At 38.5% G+C, this 23,940-nt stretch overlaps 1 protein-coding gene across 1 annotated transcript in view; it reads right to left on the bottom strand.

Moving 5' to 3' along the window:
- TRPC6 (transient receptor potential cation channel subfamily C member 6) overlaps nucleotides 1-23,940 on the bottom strand; it is a 176,118-nt gene that overhangs the window by 25,775 nt on the left and 126,403 nt on the right. Inside the window, exons 5-8 of the mRNA XM_074943216.1 lie at nucleotides 12,383-12,611; nucleotides 5,563-5,796; nucleotides 3,928-4,192; nucleotides 2,035-2,230 (exon numbers count right to left, since the gene is read on the bottom strand). Of these exons, the coding sequence (XP_074799317.1) occupies nucleotides 2,035-2,230; nucleotides 3,928-4,192; nucleotides 5,563-5,796; nucleotides 12,383-12,611 (924 nt within the window). The remainder of the gene's footprint in view (nucleotides 1-2,034; nucleotides 2,231-3,927; nucleotides 4,193-5,562; nucleotides 5,797-12,382; nucleotides 12,612-23,940) is intronic.

The raw sequence follows: 23,940 nt of genomic DNA on the forward strand, positions 1-23,940 counted from the left end.
ATAGAGCATGAGACATTAAACTGACCATTTGTAGGAGTATTCTATGGCACTTTTTCTAAGATTAACCACATTTTCCTGCTTAATTTCCAATTTGCTTCCATTACGGTACATTCTGTCTAAATTTTGTTTGCAGTTTCAGTTGGATGCAGCATCCTTTCTTACTTTTTTCCCTATAAACAGCTGCTGAGTTCTGTCCCAGAGATAAGCGCATTTCAGTGGTCAGTGAAGTGGCTGCTCTGTATCCCTTAACTATATTTTGCAGGCATGTGGTTTAAGACTAAGTGAATATCTGTAAAATGCGATGGGATCTCTGAATAAAGTGTGTTACACACTGGGTGCCATTAAAAATTAAACATTTACCACAGTATAGTGTCAATACTTACTGGTGACATATTCTAAATATAAGAAACACTATAGGAAAGTCAGTTGTGAAATAGACTTTTTTGTTCACTTCTGAGTGGCATACACTGTTAGCGTAAAAGAGTAACAGTAAAAAACAAAACATAATTAGACAACAATAATGTAAGTCAAACCCTACAGTTCCACTTAGTACTCACACCAGCAGAAACACCGCTGAATTCAAAGTGTTTTGCTTGTGCAAGGACTCAAGAATTTGATATTATTCTCCTCTTGAGTGCAGCAGATGAGCATTGCCAGTGATCATACACAAAGACTCTGTCACTGGGCTAAGTTATTTTAAGGCATACATCTCTGCCCCTTCCTTCATCATTTTATACACAGGTCAATTTTTAAGACTAGATATGGTTTAAAGATCTCACTACCTGCACTTTTTGGATAAAATTAAATTGCTCCATTTTCTTTATCCTTTCCTTTTGTTTTATTCTTGATGTTTGGTTTGTGGCATGGCTGGAGACTGTAGAATGTCATAAGGCCCTCCCAAGTGCTTTCAATATGACCCGTAAGGAAAGAGAGATATTTCCAGATGTGAAAGTAAGCTGGTATGGTCCGGTACGGTGTACCAGCAAGAGCCAGTAATTACTTACTAAATTTTCATTGTAAATGTTCCCTATGTGGCTAAATTTCTGCCTCTGGGCATGCATACTGCAGCTGCACTCTAGGCACCTGGGTGCCCCTCTAATGCCAAAGCCTCAGTGTGATTCACAAACCAGGAGAAGATAGGCAGAGAAAGTCTATCTGGCCTGTGGGGCCTGATCAGAGCACACCTAACTCCACACTAAATGGCCAGGATGGAGAAGGTCTATCTCCTTTGTAACCTTTAGTCCCGCATTAGGGTACTCACTCAGGGTGTGAAGACCCTGGTTCAATTCCCTTCTGTGGCTGATGGGGCAAAAGATTGGAAAAGGGGTCCCCAATTCTCAGCTGAGTGTCCTAGCTACTGGACTATGGGATGCTCTGATGTTGGACTCTCTCAATCTCTCCAAATGAAGTTGTTCCACTTTAATTAAATATTAATTGGGACAAAGAAAGAGTGCGAGTCACTTTATTGTGAGAAGTTATTCTTAAAAATTTATAAGATGATCTGGCCATTTATTTCCCACAACACCCAAAAGTTTGTGTGGATTTTTACCAGCTTATTACATTGAAGATTCTGTTCAGTAGGGAAAAAAGCAGAGTTGCTGACAAATTAAAATTATGTATTGGATTTGCCTATAGGTTGGATGCATATGAATAAGGATTCTATTCTAACAGAAAAAATAGGGGCACCACTCAAATAATAATTTCAAATTAGAGATGGAAAAGACTTGCAAGATCAGCTAATGCATCGCTCTCTAGCACTGTTCTATAGTATTTTTTTAGTACATTGTCCAGTCTAGTTCTTACTGCTCCAAGCATTGGAGTTACATAGCTTTCAGCTACTTTCAGTTTCACCACCAACAATTTGGAAGGAATGTATGGTGTTTATCTAAGCCAAAAATAACTCCAGGTTGTTTCTCTGGAACAAAAAGATATTTATATGTAGAAAATAAGAGTTTGTCATAATGTGCATTTTCTTATACACTAAACCTCAAGGAGCTAAAACCAGTCACATATAATTATAAAATAAAGTTTTACCTCAATCTCTTGGAAAGAGCTGTTGATCATTGCAATTAGCATGTTCAATAAAACAATGACCATAGTAACATTATAGACTCCATAAAGGACATAACCAATATTCTCAATAAATTTGTGTTTATAATTAATGACAACTGATTTCACTTCTGAAAGTCCGAATATAGCCCAGAACAATGTCTTAAAGCTTTCTTCAACTCTGAAAGGAAAAACAGAACATGGTCATATGCTACTGAAAAAGATTTATAAAAACTGTTTTCATAAACAAGTCACAGCTCTTTACCTACCATATACACATCTCCTGAATGAAACTGTAGAAGTCTGATCTTACTGATATTATCCATCATACGCTTAATGTAATAAGCACTCCCATTAGAAACTGCTTCATAATAACAAAGTTTCAATTTTAAGGCATAAACGATAAAGCCTACTAATTTAGCAGCAGGCAGGAGAGAGGAGGAGAGCAAAGAACCAGGTGTTGCAGTGCACAGGAGGAGAGACATTCATTCACTGGATCTACCTTAGAAGGGAGTTTAATACAAAAGGACATGATAAAAGTATATAAAATAATGAATGGTGCAGAGAAGGTAGACTGGAAACTTCCATTTTCCCATCTCCTAATATAAGAACATGGGGACTGTCAATGAAATTAAAAACTGATAAAAAGAAATAAGTTTTCACACACATTTGATTAAACTGTGAAACTCACTGACACAGGAAGTTTTTGTGGCCAAGAATTTAAGATTAAAAATGGAATTGATATTTTATATGGAGATCAAGAATATCCAGAGTTATAATTAAATAACAAACATTTTGGAAGGGATATTAAACCTCACATTTCAGGGTTTAAGCAAGTCTCTAATTATTAAACATCAGGATCAGACCTCTTGGGGAGGGGAGGGCAGGATCAGATTATCCCACATCTACCTACAGAGCAGTTCTTACACCTCCCTCTGAAGCAGCTGGTTTTGACCACTACTGGGGACAGAATACTGGATTGAATGGAACTTGAATCTGATCCAATCTGGCAACTGCTATGTTCCTACATCCTCCTCAGCTGTGGGTAATGGTTCTCTTCTGTGCTGAAATTTCCTTTGAAAAAAGTGAAACTGGTGCACAGCTGGCATATGCAGCCTACTGGGGCACATGTGATGTGTTGGCCCAAATTTCTAATGTTAGTTTAAGCAGCTGCACCTCATGGAGAAGCCTCTGGGCCAAACCAGTGGTGACATAAGTAACATGTATGTAAATTGATATCAATGACAAAGCAGCACAACTTGCACTGATTTGGCATTCATTGGGTCTGCAAAATGAGAGTGACTTATAGGCAGAAGCGTAGGAGGGTAACTGTAGAAAAAATAGCAACTAACATTAGCATGGCAAAGGTAGCCTCTACCTTAACTTACACCAGCACCATTCCCAGCACAGCTCTCTTGGGATCAGGTTTAAACCTGATGTAAACATGCCACATCTTGTGCTGAACCCTGTCTATTTTATTCAGCCGAGTATTGATCATTATTTATATTGTGGTAGCATCTACCATCCCCTATCACGGATCAGGCTTGGATCATTGTTCTAGGTGCCCTTTGTAACAAAGACATGGCCCTTGCCCCAGAAAGCATACAATCTAAGTCCAATTTATGTTCAATGGAGTCACTCCAGATATGCCCCAGTGTAACTGGGATAAAAATCTTATCCTTGATTTCAATTATATCTTAGAGGCACCAGGACTACATAGAAAGTTACCACTCACTACAAGAGCAAGAGATTTAATAAAAGATGGGAATCTTATACCACACATTATGACACTTAGTACATTAATGCATTCAGTGCAAGTAGCTCTCCTTCTACAAAATGATGTGCAATTGTTAACATTTAAACAGGAGTAATACTTACGTTGTGAATGCTTCATTTTGTTTGGCCCCACGGTAGTAGGAATAGAGATTAAACATTCCTATCATGAAGGCCACAAACACCATGATAAATATTACCATGAACTTGAAGATGTCTTTCACAGTTCTGCCAAGTGATATCTGTAGAGGTCCAAAGCTTTCATTGGCTGGGAGAATGTAGGCTATTCTGGAGAAACTTAAAACAACAGCAATTGCGTACAGGCCTTCAGATATGATTTGTGGATCAGATGGATCCCAGTTTATTCTCGCTAGAAATAAAAGATGAGAGTTTCTTGTAACTGGGCTGAAGTATACTTTAGGCTATTCATGGGATTATGCTCTTTTGGTTAGAAAAGAAAGAGTGGCCCAGATCCTTTTCTAGTGTAACCTGGCACTGAAATCAATAGAGGTATGCAGCTCGGGTGCTGGCTCGCTCTTTAGTTTTTCTTTTACCGTATTTTGAAAATGAAATGCAATGCAGCCACTTACAAAGAGAGAGGCCAATTTTCAGACTTGGGTGCCGAAATGAGGGCACCTGATTATGCACCTAAAATATACACATATAGTGCCTCCTTTGAGTGAAATCACTGATCGCTCTCAGGACTCAGCTCCTTGGTAGCATGGGCCCCTACCTGCCAATGTGAGTGCCCAAACTGAGTCCACAGCAATGAATTTTTAATGTGCTCTGCAAACTCCTTGCATGAAGATCCTTCCATCAACCAAGGCTAGAGAAAGAAACATGCTTTCTCAAGTCTAACACAGAAATGGGCTAGTTGCCCCAACATCTAATGCCCCTGAACATTTCAAAACATCATTATATATAACACAGAAAATGACGTTCCTGTCCCAGAAACTCAGTGGAGAGCTAACATTTACGCACCACAACAAATAAATGAATGACTCACTGTGTGAGCTTAGGCATGGCATGGACTCATTTAGATTATGTACATTTGCTTGTGAACAGGACCTTTTTTAGATGTAGTTCATTTCTTGTAATTACATATCTGTTCAGCAAATTTCTGAGCTCCCCCTGGGGATTTCATTGCATTCTGCATTCTAAAACCAAGAGGTTGGACCCCTACTTTAAGTGCAAAATGGAATGCAACCTTAACCATGAAATCACAACCGGTACCTCTATAATACTAATGTCAATTGAAGCTCCACTAATACAGTTCTATAGCATGGACTAGAGAGAAGAATTTTGCTTGGCAACTTTAGAAATCCAGTGCAACTTAGATACTGGTCCCTGTTTGTAAAGGCAATAGTTTGCTGTAATTTATAATTGAATTCATGTTTAACTAGCTGTTTTTAATAATTTCCCACAGATGGAATTTTTAATCCATGTTCATACTTCAAAAATGTATTTGTAGTGCTCTATAGCACATATATTCATCATACTGCTTTTATACATCCTGGGTAATGAAGCCAGGCAACCTGCTATGTACCAGCAGAAGTGTGTTCGAGATACTGGTATAAACAAACATAACACCGAATGTAATGAAGAGAGTAAAAAATAAAGTTGGGTGAAAAATTAATCCAATCTGATTGAGAGACTACATAAAGAATTAGAAATGTATTAACATAGAAACAATTCTTCTTCATCCTATATTTAAGTCTGAATTCTGTGAATTCAACTCACCCAATGTGTAGTAACTTATGTTGGAATTCAATGTTGCAGTTGTAAAGTTCTTCACATTAGCAATTGCATCGAAAATGACCTGGGCTCTGGAAGCATGCCAAAATGCCATAAATCTTGCAATGAATGATGCTGCAAAAATGGCTAACATACCAAAGTCAAGCATATTCCATAACTCAAACAGATATTCCTTGGGCCCTTGAGACCAAATTTCTTTACATTCAGCCCATATCATGCCTGTGTAAGAGAGAAGAGAGAATATACTTCATTAATTTTTAACTTCATATTAATCCTCTTTAATATTATATTATGAATAGGATGTGATCTTGGAAGCAGTCAAACTGGAAAGCATTTTTGCTTATAGATTCTGAATTCTTTTTTGATGTGCAAATCATACTCTTCAACAGAGAATGAAGGAAAATTGTCTCTCCCATTCCAACAGGAGGGCTAATTCTTTTCTCATGATAGTTTTATATTGGTGTATCTCCACTGACTTCCTATGAATTTACCTCAGTGTAAGCGACAAAAGACTGTTTACATTACTCACAGTATTTCACTGACTTCAGTTGATAATGGGACTCTTCACAGGTGAAATTCACCTCTGTACAGAGAACAAGCACAAAGCCTGTGCTTCATTTAAATCACACATAAGCCCCACCTAGTTTGAGGGCTTACGCGGGACTTAAGCAATGCATGGGCCTTGTGCTTGCTTTATGGATTTTCTCTCATGTGAGTAAATCAAAGCTGCTTTAAAACACTAACCCATACAAAAATGGTTGACACTAAGTATAATTTCGGTAAGTTCTACGGACTGTGTTATGTGTTATGCAGGAGATCAGACAAGATGATCGCAATTATGCTAAATTCTAATTAGCGTTGGCTTCTCATTATTCTTCTCAGTACGAACAATAAACTTCCTGTGAGAAGCAACATCAGCATTACAGACATTTGCTGGTCATTATAAATACCAGATGACCTACAGTAGATCAGCACAGTAGCACATGAAGCTAATGTGACATTTTATCAATTCCCTCTGCTCGACCATCTGAAAAGTAATTGAAGGAAGCTGTTTTTCCTTGGATAAAGTAAAATGAAAGATATGCTGCCTTTTATATCTTTATCAAGGGCTGTGCGGATATGTCAGCAAAATCTCTTTTTTCTAGCTGTTTGAAAGGTAAATTAAAAATTTATTAATAAAAACATGTCATGGGAAAACCACTGTGTGTTTCAGATGCGACACTCAAATCCACTTTACACATTAGTGTGTGAGGATCTAATAGCAGAATGGGCCTGATCCAGTGTTCCTTAAAGTGATTTGTGTTGTTATATGGGCTCAATTCAACAAATTCTTATTCATGTGAGTAGCCCCTTCTCATGCATGTAATAATATTATTCTTACATACTGATTTTTGTCTGTATATCCCAAAGTAGTGTACAAAGGATAGTATCATTATCCCCATTTTACAGAGGGAGAAAACAGAGGCACAGAGCAATGAAGTGCTTTGTCCAAGGTTCAACAGCAGGCCAGTTGCAGAACCAGGAATAGAAGCTGTGTTCTCATTAACTGTCCATTGGACACCTCTTGTCTTCCATGAGACTGCCTGCATAAGTAATGACTAGTCATATGAGTAAGGAGCAGGCTTAATATTTCCGAAATAAAATAAGGGAAAGTTTGTATTTGTTCATTTACCCAAAAGCCATCAAATAATATTCAGGTACCATAGCATGCAATCTATCAGTATACTGCATCCTTTTTCATTACTGTATCATTTTAAAGGTAAGAAGAAAATACCCTTTGTTATAGCTATGAAATAGCCTTGTAGGTTTCTGGAGAGAGTTGATAACACAAGCTACAATCATTTTACCAATGACTATTATATCAAATTATATGAAATTTTGTGTAGGACGTTTTCCTTATTTTTCAATTAGTGTTAATTAAAACCTCACCCAGAGTAACTGTTTAAAATACAATATATGTGACATCCATATAAGATCATGGCAGTAACTCATTTTTGACAAACAGTTACTTGTATTATATTTTAGGTACCACAATTAAGTATTATACAATCATTTCACACAGTTTTGCTCCTAAATCAGATTACAATATATAGGTTTAATTAATACAATTAAAGTTCTTAGACTGAATAATTTATTTATTCATTTATTACTACATGAAATATAAGTGCTAAATAATTTACAGGCTATACTACTATATTCATTTATTTGGTTAAATATTATAAAGTAAGGAGATTATTAGTGCTTTTTAGGACTATAGAAATGACAATATATGGTATGTTTCAGAGTAGCAGCCGTGTTGGTCTGTATCCGCAAAAAGAAAAGAATTACTTGTGGCACCTTAGAGACTAACAAATTTATTTGAGCATAAGCTTTTTTGAGCTACAGCTCACTTCATCAGATGCATGCAGTGGAAAATACAATAGGGGGATTTTATATACACAGAGAACATGAAACAATGGGTGTTACCATACAGACTGTAATGAGAGCGATCAGGTAAGGTGAGCTATTACCAGCAGGAAAAAAAAGAAAAAAAACCTCCAACATCAAAAACCCTTTTGTACTGATAATCAAGGTGGGCCATTTCCAGCAGTTGACAAGAATGTGTGAGGAACAGTGGGAGTGGGGTGGGGGTGGGGTGGAATAAACATGGGGAAATAGTTTTACTTTGTGTAATGACACATCCACTCCCAGTCTTTATTCAAGCCTAATTTAATGGTGTCCAGTTTGCAAATTAATTCCAATTCAGCAGTTTCTCGTTGGAGTCGGTTTTTGAAGTTTTTGTTGTTGTTGTAATATTGTGACTTTTAGGTGTGTAATCAAGTGACCAGAGAGATTGAAGTGTTCTCTGACTGGTTTTTGAATGTTATAATTCTTGACATCTGATATATGTGATATCTGCCATCATGTGCCAGCAATGCCCCTCTTCCATGTACATTGGCCAAACAGGACAGTCTCTACGTAAAAGAATAAATGGACACAAATCAGACGTCAAGGATAATAACCTGACTGTTTCATTTTTTGGTCTTAATTAGTATTCCTTCATTTTAAATCTTTTCAGCATTTGTATACTATTCAGCATTTGTGTACATGTTTACAGTACGAGATTTCAAGTGTAGATAAGCTACTTATTTACAACAGAATATTTCAAGTGTGGATAGACTACATGTTGACCAGATAGACCACTATGAAGAGGAGATTTGAAAGTGGTGCTAGCAGGAGACAGTGAAAACAACTGAAAAAAGAACAGGAGTACTTGTTGCACCTTAGAGACTAACAATTTATTAGAGCATAAGCTTTCGTGGCTACAGCCCACTTCATCGGATGCATAGAATGGAACATATATTAAGAAGATATATACACACATACAGATAAGTTGGAAGTTACCATACAAACTGTGAGAGGCTAATTAGTTAAGATGAGCTATTATCGGCAGGAGTAAAAACTTTTGTAGTGATAATCAAGATGGCCCATTTAGGCAGTTGAAAGGAGGTGTGAGGATACTTAACTTAAGGAAATAGATTCAATATGTGTAATGCCCCAGCCACTCCCAGTCTCTATTCAAACCCAAGTTAATGGGATCTAGTTTGCATATTAATTCAAGCTCAGCAGTTTCTCCTTGGAGTCTGTTTTTGAAGATTTCTGTTGCAAAATTGCCACCCTTAAATCTTTTACTGAGTGGCCAAAGAGGTTGAAGTGTTCACCTACCAGTTTTTGAATGTTAAGATTCCTGATGTCAGATTTGTGTCCATTTATTCTTTTGCATAGAGACTGTCCGGTTTGGCCAATGTACATGGCAGAGGGGCATTGCTGGCACATGATGGCATATATCACATTGGTAGATGTGCAGGTGAACGAGACCCTGCTGGCATGGCTAATGTGATTAGGTCCTATGATGGTGTCACTTGAATAAATATGTGGACAGAGTTGGCATCTGGCTTTGTTGGAAGGATAGGTTCCTGGGTTTTCGTTGTTTTGAAATTCCAAGTAACATTCCACAAGATGCTGATAATCATGCTTTCCCTACTTGTCTACTGACAAAAACTCTTTCAAATGGTGAGACCTGCGCAAGAGACTGGTTATGCTGGAGTACAGAAAAACAATCTTTGTACTATGCACCCTGCTTCATTTTGAATAAAAGTGTTGCAAATGCATCAGTTCTCTCTGATCAATCAGGATGGAGCATCAACAGAGGTTGGAGGAAGTTGAAAAACAGAATACCATCACATGAGAGTTCAACTTCACACAAAGAAAACTACAGGGCAGCATCAGCTGAAAGTTCAGTTGAGAATTTACTCTTGACTGAATTTTCTCTACAGAAACTAATAACTGGAAAAAAACTGCTTGAGCGCATCCTGAATGTCATCCTTTTTCTTTCTAAGCGAGGATTGGCTTTCTTTGGTTCCAGTCAACATATTGGTGATCATGCAAATGGAAACTTTCTAGGCATAGTTGAGCTCCTCAGCAAATATGATCTACTTTTATCAGAGCATGTTCGAGAATCAAAAGGGAGTCAAAAGCGCATGCAAGTCCATTATCTCTCCACATGCATACAAAATGAGTTTATTGAGCTATGTGGGTCATTCGTACAAACAACAATTCTTGATGAGATTAGAAATGCAAGTATTTTTCAATCATTGTTGATGCCACTCCAGATTGTTCTCACAAGGAACAGACTACTATGGTTATTCGATATGTTATGATTGTAGACAGCTAAAAATTTTCAATTGAAGAAAGGTTTATTTTGTTTGATAATTTCACGAGAAAAACTGGAAAAGAAATTGCTGCTCAAGTACTAGCAATTCTAGAAGGTTTAAAGTTAGATTTTCAAATCTGCATTGGTCAAGCCTATGACAATGGATCTAATATGTTTGGGAAGTACAAAGTGTACAAGCAGTTCTGCTTGAGCATAATTCAAACTGTATTTTCTCCAGCTGTGGAAACCACACACTTAACCTTGTAGGTGTTGACTGTGCTGAATCATGCCAGGAGGCAATTACTTACTTTGGGTTTGTTCAGCAAATGTACAATCTCTTCAGTAGCAGTCCACAAAGATGGGAAATTCTGAAGCAATATCTTCCTGTTTCACTGCATGGGATGTCCAAAACTAGATGGTCTACGTGGATTGATGGTGTTCAATCAGTTGCGTAGTATTTGAATTCAGTGAGAAAGGCTTTAAATGAGCTTGAATCTCTCAATCTCATTGCACAGGCTCGAACTGAACTTCAGTCTATTCAGAAGCACATGTCCAAATTTGAATGCATTCCGATGTCATCTTTGTGGATGAAACTACATACAATGATCCACCAAACTAATCTGGTAATTGAAGGACACAATGCCACACTTGATGTTGAGAGGGATAACATTGAAAGTCTTATCAATGACATTCAACCGATTTGTGAACAATGGGATGCGATCCTGACTGAGTCCAAATTAGTAGCACAGACTATTGGCATTTCATCTGAGTTCTCCACCAATCGCAACTTACCTACTGAATCTGATGCCAAGCAGCATTATAGGGTCAATGTCTTCCCTGTCATCATTGACTCTATTCAGTCAGGTCTTACATGTCGATTTGAGTCACTGCGACTAATTTATACCCTTTTGGGGTTTCTTTGGCAGTTTAACAGACTGACTAATGAAGATCTACTTTCTGCACCTGAACAATTTCAGCAACAGTACAACAAAGAAATCTCAAAAGAACTCAGTGACGAGGTCATCTTCCTCAGACAAATATATTCCATTAACTTTAAATTGGATTGCAAGCCAAAGGAATTGCTTCAAGAAATACTTGAATTTGGACTCTCTGGGGTGTTTCCTAATATCACAATTGCATTGCATATTTTTGTCAGTTTGCCTGCATCAGTGGCTTCAGGTGAACGCACCTTCAACATGTTGAAGCTGGTGAAGAACTATCACCGTTCAGCTCTGGGACAAGAGCATTTGAATGGGCTGGCCATGCTTAATATCAACTGTGACACTGCACAAAAGCTAGATTTTTCCTCAATAATTAGTGCGTTTGCATAGAAAAAGGCTAGAAAAGCATTTGTTAAATAAAAAAATATTCAAATTATGCCCCACTCTTTTTTTGGTGCCTTATTTTGTTTTTATGTGTTGTCATTTTTTATTTTTATTATGGCTAGGGGCCTCAAAAGCTGGAAGTGGCTCGGACCTCTCTGGACCTCTGAGAGGGCCTGGTCAGTAGGGAATTCCCCTTGCAAACACAGGGCAGTATATGACTTCAATATAGTCTTTCTTAGGCAAAACTCCAACTTCCATTGATTTCAGTAGGAGTTTGCTTAAGTAAAAACTGCAGGATCATGGGTCTATATAGCTTTATTTGGGTTTTCTGTTATGACTGACTTTGCTAAGGATAAGTCCTGGCATCCTTACTCAGACTGAGTAGTACTTTACTCCATTGTACTCAAGGTACTTTTCAACATATGTGACAGTGGCAGAATTTGCCCCATAATACTTAGGAGGATAGATTTCTACTCCTCTTAGGCTGAGCAGTACCTTATTTCACAAGAAGTCCTATTCATTTCAATGGGATTATTTGCAGAAGAAGATACTACTCAATACAGAGGCAGAAGTCCTTAATATGGTAAACTCATTCCATGGGAATGGAATATTGAATTAATAATGTGTACCCTATAGAGACTGACTGCAAAGAAAATGAAAGATGCAGATGTGTTCCCCTTGTGTTTTGTACTTTTTCCATGTAAGACTGGTAGCAGTGTGTGTAACTGGAATTCAGCCCCGTTGTCATCACTGCAAGACAGAATTCGAATTGAAAATGAACCTTTACCTATTACCCAAGAGATAATGAGCATCTCCATCCATGAGAAGCAGGATGTTTTCATTCTGAACAGGATGTTTCCATTCTGTTTTTCATTATTTGTTTTAGTTTCATTAGGTAGGAGTTTGGTGCCTTCAAATCTGTCAGATGCGTTCATGACTAGCAGACCAAGAAAAATGGTGAAAGAGGCTGCATGTGCTACAAACTTCATAAACGGTCCACGCATTATCCTCCCCAGCTGCAACAAAAAACAAAACACAAACAAATTCTATCAACTTTTTAAAAGTACATTTATGTCAAAAGCGCAGTAAATAAAGACAATGAAAATATATACACACTGTGATGTCATAATGAAATTTACCTTGTAAAAATGTCTATTTATTGGCTATCTTTAGAAACAAGAGGAACAATTTTGCTATTAAATGTCAGTATTCTTCTTTATCTATATAGCAATGTTTAAAAATATTACTATAATTCTTCCTTGCGCGTCTTTGCACCTATTATCATTGCTCATCAAGAGAAATATTGATTGTTACTGGAAAGTTTCTTTTAATTTTCATCCTTGAGATCCTTAAGAAACAGCAAAGGAAATGGAAGAAATATTGTATAGTTTGCTAAGTAGAGACACTGAAATATCATCACAATACAGATGGGGACACCAGGTTTAGGTTTGATGTACTATCCAACTTAGGGGCCAGGTTCAAGATAGCAAAAGCAGTTTTTCTGACATGCCTTGCCTTTTGGTTTTTAACATTTAAATAGGCCCCAAAAGGTTGTGGTTACACTTCTGTAGCTTCTTACATTCTTTCTTGATTCTCTTAATGGAAATTTCCTTAAACACCCACCAACAGACATGACTAAACCTTGAACAGACATTTAGATTGATTTAGCATGACACTAAACAAAACTGAAAATTCATGTAAGCCCACACCCATCTAGGCTATTAAAATATCTATTTTAAAGGGATTGGTAACTTCTTGCATTCCTCTCATCAGTCCTAAGGAATTAATCCAGTTGCATGCTGGGCACAAAATGCCTATCTGTTATTTAGGGTCATGACAGCCACTGTATTTGCCAAAATAGGTGAAGAATTCAAAGCAAGCCTCAAGGGGTCATTGGCTGAAATAGTTAGTATTGGTGGCCACCGAAAAAGGTAAGGAGAGGCCGCAAGCATTATTTACTATAAGTAGTTATTTGAAATTATTATTTAAAGGTCAGACTTCAGCCAACATCAAAGTGAAGTTTAAATAAACAAGGAATAAGAGGTCAGTGAAGGATACAGTAGTAGGGTCGATAAAACACAGATAACTTACTGAAAAAGATAGTCATGTATAAAAATATTATTATTAAAGGAACACTGTCAAGGTTAGTAGGCCCCAAATTTGACCTCTCTACTCTTCTATATCCTTTTGCAAATCCATGCAATTCATTATCTATTTCCAAACCCCCATAAAATTACTTTGTCTTTTTCCTAAAAATAATCAATTTCCTCAGCCTCATGAGGTGCCCTAGAACAGTACTTCTCAAACTTTTGTACTGGTGACCCCTTTCACATAGAAAGCCTCTGAGTGTGACCCCTCCTTATGAATTAAAAACACTTTGTGTATATTTAACACCATTATAAATGCTGGAGGCAAAGTGGGGTTTGCGGTGGACACTGACAGCTCGTGACCCTCCATGAAAGAACCTTGTGACCCCCTGAGGGGTCCTGACCCCCAGTTTGAGAACCCCTGCCCTAGAGCATCAGTTTATTCTGTGTGCAGTGTGAAGTAAAAGGATACCTCCTACAGGTTTTATTTTCAAACTTCCCCTCGGGGGGTTATGAACAACAGTGAGTAAAACAGATTTTGAGAATGATAAACAAAATACCTTGACAGTGTCCTTTTACATGCATTATCTGCCTGTGTTCACAAATGAGGATGGGACTGGGAGACAGATGCCAGAAAGAGACATTCCCAGGGAAGAAGCAGAAATATTGAAGGAAATCAGGTTAATGCCAGAATAGCTGATCAAGAAATGAAAAAAAAATCTAAAAGATTGACAAAGCCCCCCACTCACCAAAAAACAGAAAAAATCTTTACTAGATGTAATTAAAAACTCACTGGAAATAAAATAGGCTACAGACAGTCTGGGAGTTATTTTTGACACCTACATTTGGGAAGTGACTAGAGCTGGTCTAGGAATAGAAGTTCTGTGACTTTGACTCTACCTGTGGAGAAGATGCAGGGCAGAAAACATTAATTAGGGACAGAATGGGGAAACAGAAAGACAGGGCTTGAAATTAGAGCTTACTGCACGGAATATGCACTGAATTTAATAGGAGTTGAGGGCATGCAGCATCACATAAGATTGGACCATAAATCTTGGTAGATGACACAGATATAGAAAAGGGAAATTACACTTTCCAATGGTGAGGAAGGAACAAAAAAGTTGCTGGCAAAAAGGTAGTGGACATGCTTTTTAGTGTGATCCCTCCAAGCTTCTCTTATAGAATCATAGAACTGGAAGGGATCTCAAGAGGTCATCTAGTCCAATCCCCTGCATTCAAGGCAGGACTAAGTATTATCCAGACCATTCCTGACAGGTGTTTGCCCAGCCTGCTCTTAAAAACCCCCAGTGAGGGAGATTCCACAACCTCCCTAGGCAATTTATTCCAGTGCTTAACCACTCTGACAGTTAGGAAGTTTTTTCTAATGTCCAACCTAAACTGCCTTTGCTGCAATTTAAGCCCATTGCTTCTTCTCCTATCCGCTGAGGTTAAGAACAACAATTTTTCTCCCTCCTCCCTTGTAACAACCTTTTATGTACTTGAAAACTATTATCATGTCCCCTCTCAGTCTTCTCTTCTCCAGACTAAAAAAACCCAATTTTTTTCAATCTTCCCTCATCGGTCATGTTTTCTAGACCTTTAATCATTTTTGTTGCTATTCTCTGGACTTTCTCTAATTTGTGGACATCTTTCCTGAAATGTGGCACCCAGAATTAGACAAAATACTCCAGTTGAGGCCTAATCAGCGCGGAGTAGAGCGGAAGAATTACTTCTTGTGTCTTGCTTACAATACTCCTGCTAATACGCCCCAGAATGAAGTTTTCTTTTTTTGCAACAGTGTTACACTGTTCGCTCATATTTAGCTTGTGATCCGCTATGACCCCCAGATCCCTTTCCGCAGTGCTCCTTCCCAGGCAGTCATTTCCCATTTTGTATGTGTGCAACTGATTTTTCATTCCTAAGTGGAGTACTTTGCATTTGTCCTTACTGAATTTCATCCTATTTACTTCAGACCATTTCTCCAGTTTGTCCAGATCATTTTGAATATTAATCCTATCTTCCAAAAGCACTTGCAACCCCTTCCAGCTTGGTATCATCCACAAACTTTATAAGTGTACTCTCTATGACATTATCTAAATCAGTGATGAAGATATTAAACAGAACCGGACTCAGGACCTGTCAAGGTTCCTTCCCCACTCTGAACTCTAGGGTACAGATGTGGGGACCTGCATGAAAGACCCCCTAAGCTTATTCTTACCAGCTTAGGTTAAAAACTTCCCCAAGGTACAAACTTTGTCTTGTCCTTGAACCGTATGCTACCACCACCAAGCGTGTTAAACAAAGAACAGGGAAAGAGCCCACTTGGAGATGTCTTTCCCCAAAATATCCCCCCAAGCCCTAAAGCCCCTTTCCTGGGGAAGGCTTGATAAGAATCCTCACCAATTTATACAGGTGAACACAGACCCAAACCCTTGGATCTTAAGAACAATGAAAAATCAACCAGGTTCTTAAAAGAAGAATTTTAATTAAAGAAAAGGTAAAAGAATCACCTCTGTAAAATCAGGATGGTAAATACCTTACAGGGTAATCAGATTCAAAACAGAGAGAATCCCTCTAGGCAAAACCTTAAGTTACAAAAAGACACAAGAACAGAAATATACATTCCATTCAGCACAGCTTATTTTACCAGCCATTAAACAAAAGGAAATCTAATGCATATTCTAGCTAGATTACTTACTAACTTAACAGGAGTTGTAAGGCTGCATTCCTGATCTGTTCCCGGCAAAATCATCACACAGACCGACAAACCCTTTGTCTCCCCCCCCTCCCCCCGGGCTCCAGATTTGAAAGTTTCTTGTCCCCTCATTGGTCATTTTGGGTCAGGTGCCAGCAAGGTTATCTTAGCTTCTTAACCCTTTACAGGTGAAAGAGTTTTGCCTCTGGCCAGGAGGGATTTTATAGCACTGTATACAGAAAGGTGGTTACCCTTCCCTTTATATTTATGACAGGCCGCTATTCCAGTCTGAAGGTGATTTATGTGTACTGGAAGCTGGTAGGAGGGTTAGTGAGGAGATATAGGCTCTGGTGTCTTCAGTATAGAGATGACAGACAACTTTATACCTCCATCTCCACTGATCCAGCTGGAGTGGTAATTTACATTTCTCGGTGTCTAGGTGAGATTGGGCCATGGATGAGGGTAAACTGGCTGAGACTCAATCACCTCAAGTTGGAGGCTGGCTGAGGGAAGCAATTGGAAGATGTGACAGGAGGGCATGTGTCCTGCATTTGTGGATTGGATTCCCAATAGGAGGGTCCGGTTAGACACCCAGCTGCTCACAGAGGAGCCAGTTGCTGTTATGACTAGGTCAGCTTTCCTTCAGTTCCAGATGACCTGGAGGCTATGCCCATTTATTTCAGCTGTGGTCCTTGTAACTGTCATTCATCCCTTTCTCACCTTGAAATTAGAGTGACATACTCTGCATGAGGCTACAATTGAAATCCATCCACAGAATGCAGCCGGTGCAGGTTTTGGCACTTGCTTTTAAGTGGTGAGTCATTTTGTGAGCATATTAAACTAGTGCTCTCCGATCTCCATTGGCTGTTTATTGGTTTCCAGGTTGATTTTTAAGGTACTTATTTTTTCCCATAAAACTCTCTGGCACCTACCTATCTCAGAGGCGATATCTCTCCCTGTGACATAGTCCCACAGCTGCAGTCAGTGGAGGCAGCTAAGAAGGAGCTTTTTGGTATAGGAGGGGAAGGATGGTCCATTGGTTAGGGCATTAACCTGGGAGTTAGGAGATATGGGTTCAAGTCCCTACCTTCAGAGCACACTTGGCTGTAGGGAACTGAGGGATAAGACAGGATAAGGTTGGAGATTCCAATGGTGAGTTTATTATATGTTTATGTTCACACTGTTTCTGGGGTAGAGCCATCCGTGAGTAAATGCCAGTCTGTTAATGGATTAATTGTATTTTCAAGAGTTTGTCAAGGGCTTTGGTTAGGTGCTCTTTTATGTACTTACTACAAATGTAAGTCAATAAATAAGTTGTGATCTATTGACTTTATGGCGTCTTTAGTAAAAAGAAAGTTACTTAATGATGGGCACTTCAAAAGTTCATTCTGCTTTTAAATATATTACTGGTTCCAGTGTTATTTTCTCTATTCAAAATGGAGAACATGCAAAATTCACTTTGGTTCTGGAGATATTTTTGCTCAATGTGCCTACTCTGCCTGTATCTCTTGTCCTCAGATGATCTGATTTTACTGGATTACCAAAACCCCTGAGAGCTATGGATGTTCCCACCGGCCTTATGCTGGAAGTTTGGGAATATTGATCCTTATAAATGATGTCAGGACAGAACAGCAATTAGAGCTAGACTGTAAGCTCTATGGGGTAGGGGCAACGCCTTTTGATTTGTTTAGGACTTGAGGGTGCTATTGTAATAAAAATGCATGATGATGACAGTGATTTCCTTTGGTTTGGGATGTTTATATGTATACCTTCTAGAATTTGTGCTAAAAGTTTTAAAGTTTCTTCCCCCATAAATATGGATCTTTCTCCTGTCGTGTTTGGTAGCATGAGCCATTATGAGGACAGGATCTTTTTGCTTTGTTTTAACCTTATCATCGTTGCAATGAATATACATCCCAGAGACTAGTGAAATAGGCATTGGTTGCTGGCTCTGATAATAATAGAATAATATAAATGTAGAACTGGAAGGGACCTCAAGAGGCCATCTAGTACAGTTCCCTGCACCCAAGGCAGCACTATGTAATAACTAGACCATTCCTGACAGGAGTCTGACTAACCTGTTCTTAAAAACCTCCAGTGATGGAGATTCCATAACTTCCCTAGGCAATTTGTTTCAGTGCCTAACTACCCTGACAGGAAGTTTTTTTCCTAATGTCCAATCTAAACCTCCCTTGCTGCAATTTAAGTCCGTTGCTTCTTGTTCTATCCTCAGTGGTTAAGGAGAACCCTCCTCTTGTAACAGCATAGATTCATAGACTTTACGGTCAGAATGGACCATCGTGATCATCTAGTCTGAGCTCCTGCACATTGCAGGCCACAGACCTCACCCACCCACTCCTGTAATAGACCCCTAACCTCTGGCTGAGTTACTGAAGTCCTCAAACCATGGTTGAAAGACTTCAAGTTACAGAGAATTCACCATTTACACTGCTGCAGAGGAAGGTGAAAAGCTCCCCAGGGGCTCTTCCAATCTGACCCAGAGGAAAATTCCTTCCTGACCCCAAATATGGAGATCAGTCAAACTCTAAGCATATGGGCAAGACCCAAACTTTTATGTACTTGAAAACTGTTATGTCCCCCTCTCAGTCTTCTCTTCACCAAACCAAACAAACCCATTTTTTTTCATTCTTTTCTCACAGGTCATGTTTTCTAGACCTTTAATCATTTTTGTTGGTTTCCTCTGGACTTTTTTCAATTTGTCCTCATCTTTCCTGAAATATGACACCCAGAACTGGACACAATACTCCAGCTGAGGCCTTACCAACGCATAGTAGAGTGGCAGAATTACTTCTCCTGTCTTGCTTACAACACTCCTACTGATACATCCCAGAATGATGATTGCTTTTTTGCAATAGCGTTACACTGTTAACTGATAAAAACAACAAGGAGTGGCTGTCCCCTGATACTGTTAACCCATATTTAGTTTGTGATCCACTATGATCCCCAGATCCCTTTCCACAATACTCCTCCCTAGGCAGTCATTTCCCATTTTGTACGTGTGCAACTGATTGTTCCTTTCTATAACACAAGTTATATGCCTAGTTTTCTCTGCATGTTAAAATATGTATTCTTACATTTCACTACATTTAAGTGCATCTGCCAGTTCTATATCATAAGCAAATATAATTTCTTTACTACAATTTTCTATAGATGTTTATATTGGACAAATATGGCCCAAATTATTGATCTGTATATAACTCCAGTTCTTACTTCCCTTTCATTTCCAATGTCTCTCAGTCACAGGTAATGATAATCAAGTATCAGGGGGTAGCCGTGTTAGTCTGTATCCACAAAAACAACAAGGAGTCCGGTGGCACCTTAAAGACTAACAGATTTATTTGGGCATAAGTTTTTGTGGGTAAAAAACCACTTCTTCAGATGCATGGAGTAAAAATTACAGATGCAAGCATTAGTATAGTGTATACATTATTATATTATACTACATGAAGAGAAGGGAGTTACCTCACAAGTGGAGAACCAGTGTTGACAGGGACAATTCGATCAGGGTATATGTAGTCCACTCCCAATAATAGATGAGGAGGTGTCAATTCCAGGAGAGGCAAAGCTGCTTTTGTAATGAGCCAGCCACTCCCAGGTCCTATTCAGGCTCAAATTAATGGTGTTAAATTTGAAAATGAATTTTAGTTCTGCTGTTTCTCTTTGAAGTCTGTTTCTGAAGCTTTTTTGTTCAAGTATAGCTACTTTTAAATCTGTTATAGAATGTCCAGGAAGATTGAAGTGTTCTCCTACTGGCTTTTGTATGTTACCATTTCTTATGTCTAATTTGTGTCCATTTATTCTTTTACGTAGGGACTGTCCAGTTTGGCCAATGTACATGGCAGAGGGGCATTGCGGGCACATGATGGCACATATAACATTAGTAGACGTGCAGGTGAATGAGCCTCTGATAGTGTGGCTGATGTGGTTGGGTCCTCTGATGGTGTCGCTAGAGTAGATTTGGGGACAGAGTAGGAAATGAGGTTTGCTACGAGGTAATGATGATGATACAGCACTACTTTTATATAGCACTGTTCACCCAGAAGAATCCATTTTAGCCCACTTTACAAAGTGCATATGTAGTTATAGGAATCACCTCACCTCTGTGCCACTGAATGCAGCCCACCTCTGTGCTGAAACAGTCACTGCTTAAAACTATAGTCAAGGTACCAGCAAAGGTAGTTTAAATCACAGCAAACTGAAATAGAGTTTATAACAAGAATCAGGTATATCCAATTGAAACTACAGAAAGAATTTTAGGTAGGAAACATGTAATTACCTGTACTGGAGTTTAGCAAATATACTGACATTTACATTTCAACCCAAACAAAACAAGAGCCATGGGATAGTAATGGCCATAAATGATCAGGAATTGTTTTAAGTGTTATCCAGAGGGCAGCACCTTCCAATTTACTGTGCCCCTTAACAATATCTGGAGACATTGATTCAGTAATGACTAAGAGGGCAAATACATTTTCTACAGAATCGACAATGCCAATTCTTACAGCATCAATCTTCTTGCCATTTCTATACACAGTCACATAGTTCAATCCTTAGACCATACTTACTAAAATATTTTTTCTCATTACGTAAATTCATTCACTCCATTGACATCAGCGTAACTGAGAGCAGAATTTGATCCTATAGGACAGTATTTTATTTCATGACATTTTGTATGGGTCAAATTCTGTCCTCGATTACATCCGAGCAACTCTAGTGTCTTCATTAGAGTTGCACAGATGTAACTAAGGGCAGAATCTGGCTTTTTAAGACTAAGTAATTGAGCCAGCCCAGTGAGTTAGTGGCAACATAATGGGGGATCTGAATATGAAGCCAAAATTCTCACGGCCACGTCACCATGGGCTGAGAGTTCTACAGAGGAAATATTCTCAGTACCTGGGGGAAGAGTATGCTTTCCAAAGCAGTGATATGAGAGACATATAGAGTCCTCCCCTGCAACATGAGCTTTCCATGTTGCAAAGGAAGTGCATGTGAAAATGATGGGATACCCAGATCCATAAAAGTCATGGAAGACAGGAGACATTCCAGAAGACTGGAAAAGGGCAAATACAGTGTCCATCTATAAAAAGGGAAATAAGGACAACCCAGGGAATTACAGACCAGTCATCTTAACTACTGTACCCAGAAAGATAATGGAGCAAATAATTAAGAAATCAATTTGCAAAAACCTAGAAGATAATGAGGTGATAAGTAATAGTTATCATGGATGTGTCAAGAACAAATCATGTCAAACCAACCTGATAGCTTTCTTTGACAGGGTAACAAACCTTGTGGATAGGTGGGGAAGAGGTAGATGTGGAATATCTTGACTTTAGTAAGACTTTTGATACTGTCTCACATGATCTTCTCATAAACAAACTAGGGAAATACAACCTAAATGGAGCTACTATAAGGTGGGTGCATAACTGGTTGGAAAATCATTCCCAGAGAGTAGTTATCAGTGGTTCACAGTCATGCTGGAAGAGCATAACAAGTGGGGTCCCGCAGGGATCAGTCCTGTCATAAATATAAAGGAAAGGGTAACCACCTTTCTGTATTCAATGCTATAAAATCCCTGTTTAATGGCTGGTAAAATAAGCTGTACTGGATGGAATGTATATTTCTGTTTTTGTGTCTTTTTGTAACTTAAGGTTTTGCCTAGAGGGATTCTCTCTGTTTTGAATCTGATTACCCTGTAAGGTATTTACCATCCTGATTTTACAGAGGTGATTCTTTTACCTTTTCTTTAATTAAAATTCTTCTTTTAAGAACCTGATTGATTTTTCATTGTTCTTAAGATCCAAGGGTTTGGGTCTGTGTTCACCTGTACAAATTGGTGAGGATTCTTATCAAGCCTTCCCCAGGAAAGGGGCTGTAGGGCTTGGGGGGATATTTTGGGGGAAGACATCTCCAAGTGGGCTCTTTCCCTGTTCTTTGTTTAAAACGCTTGGTGGTGGTAGCATATGGTTCAAGGACAAGATAAAGTTTGTACCTTGGGGAAGTTTTTAACCTAAGCTGGTAAGAATAAGCTTAGGGGGTCTTTCATGCAGGTCCCCACATCTGTACCCTAGAGTTCAAAGTGGGGAAGGAACCTTGACATGGTGGCAGCAAGGTTATCTTAGCTTCTTAACCCTTTACAGGTGAAAGGGTTTTGTCTCTGGCCAGGAGGGATTTTATAGCACTGTATACAAAAAGGTGATTACCCTTCCCTTTATATTTATGACACAGCCTCAGATATGAGCAGATACTGAGGGCTGTCTCACTTGAACATTTTTTATATTCTCAACTAAAAATGATACAAGGTAACAGTACTTCTCTACTGGCCTTCACTAGCCAACAACATCAGTCTCAAGCACAAATTGATGGCTGAAGTATTCCCAGCACTTTCTACACTTCAGAAAGGGACACTGGCTGAAAGTCAAGCAAATAAAATGTGACTTTTCCCCCTCAAATATCTGCTTTACTTCCAGGGAGTTGGGCAATTCTGACCAAATTCACTCAATTTTATTAGCAACATCAAAAAATTTCCTCACATTAGGAGATACTCAATTCAGCAACTGAGCGGAGGTGACTCAGATTAACTAAGCTATCTGCCCCACGAAATAGATCAATGGATTGAATAATGATTCCTTTGCCTCTCTCACAGCCACGGCATAGGAATTTCAAAAATACCTATGTGCTGTGGTCATTTTCCCTCTCACTTCAGCTGTTGTGGGACATCTATAAACCAAAGTGACCCATGAGGTAAAAGCCAGAAAAGATGATGCCTTAGAGGCCACTTCATAGATAGTTGAGGACAAAAGTGTTACAAAATTCCACCCACCCATCCATAGATTGGTTTGTCAGAAGAACAGTATTCTGTCTCTCAGTCCCCTGGAACTGCTCTGGTACCTTTACTTTTCAAGGGTAAACCCCGTGCTAGGAGAGGAAAACTCCAATTTGGTCTTCAAGGAGGTAATTTTTATTTTAACTATTAAAAACTAGGAGGCATGTCTCTAAAATAAAACTGAAGCAGAGCAACAACTGTAACAGTTAGAAAAGTGTGGGCCAGCTTGCCCATTCACAGTATAAAATGTAACAAAATCATTAAACAGATCTATCAAGAGGAGGGAAGACAGTTGTAAAACAGAACAGGAGTTTAAATTTTAAATGGATTCTGTCAACTGAAACTGGAGAAAAAAAGCTATGCAGAAACAGATTTTCTAAAACCAAAGACCAATCAAAACGATTTTACGATCCAATAAAAAGAAGGCCTTTTAACAACAACAAAAACCAAAACAACAAATACACACTTCCCTGCAATGTTTGAAACAAAAACGCTGAAGCAGTATGAATCTGATGGCATGTGTAAAGAAAAAAGAGTTATAAAAACCGTTGGGAACATAAACAAAAATGGAACTGTCTAAATTGATGTTTATTGTCCTGAGAGAAATGCAAATAAATAAATAAATAAACAACAAGTTAAGGAAACTGGATATACTTTTAAAAATCTAAGTTGTTAATCATAATAAATTTGTTTATTTACAATGTATAATTTTAACTTTA

Source organism: Natator depressus, chromosome 1 (genome assembly GCF_965152275.1).
Source record: "Natator depressus isolate rNatDep1 chromosome 1, rNatDep2.hap1, whole genome shotgun sequence".
Taxonomy (NCBI): Eukaryota; Metazoa; Chordata; order Testudines; family Cheloniidae; genus Natator; species Natator depressus.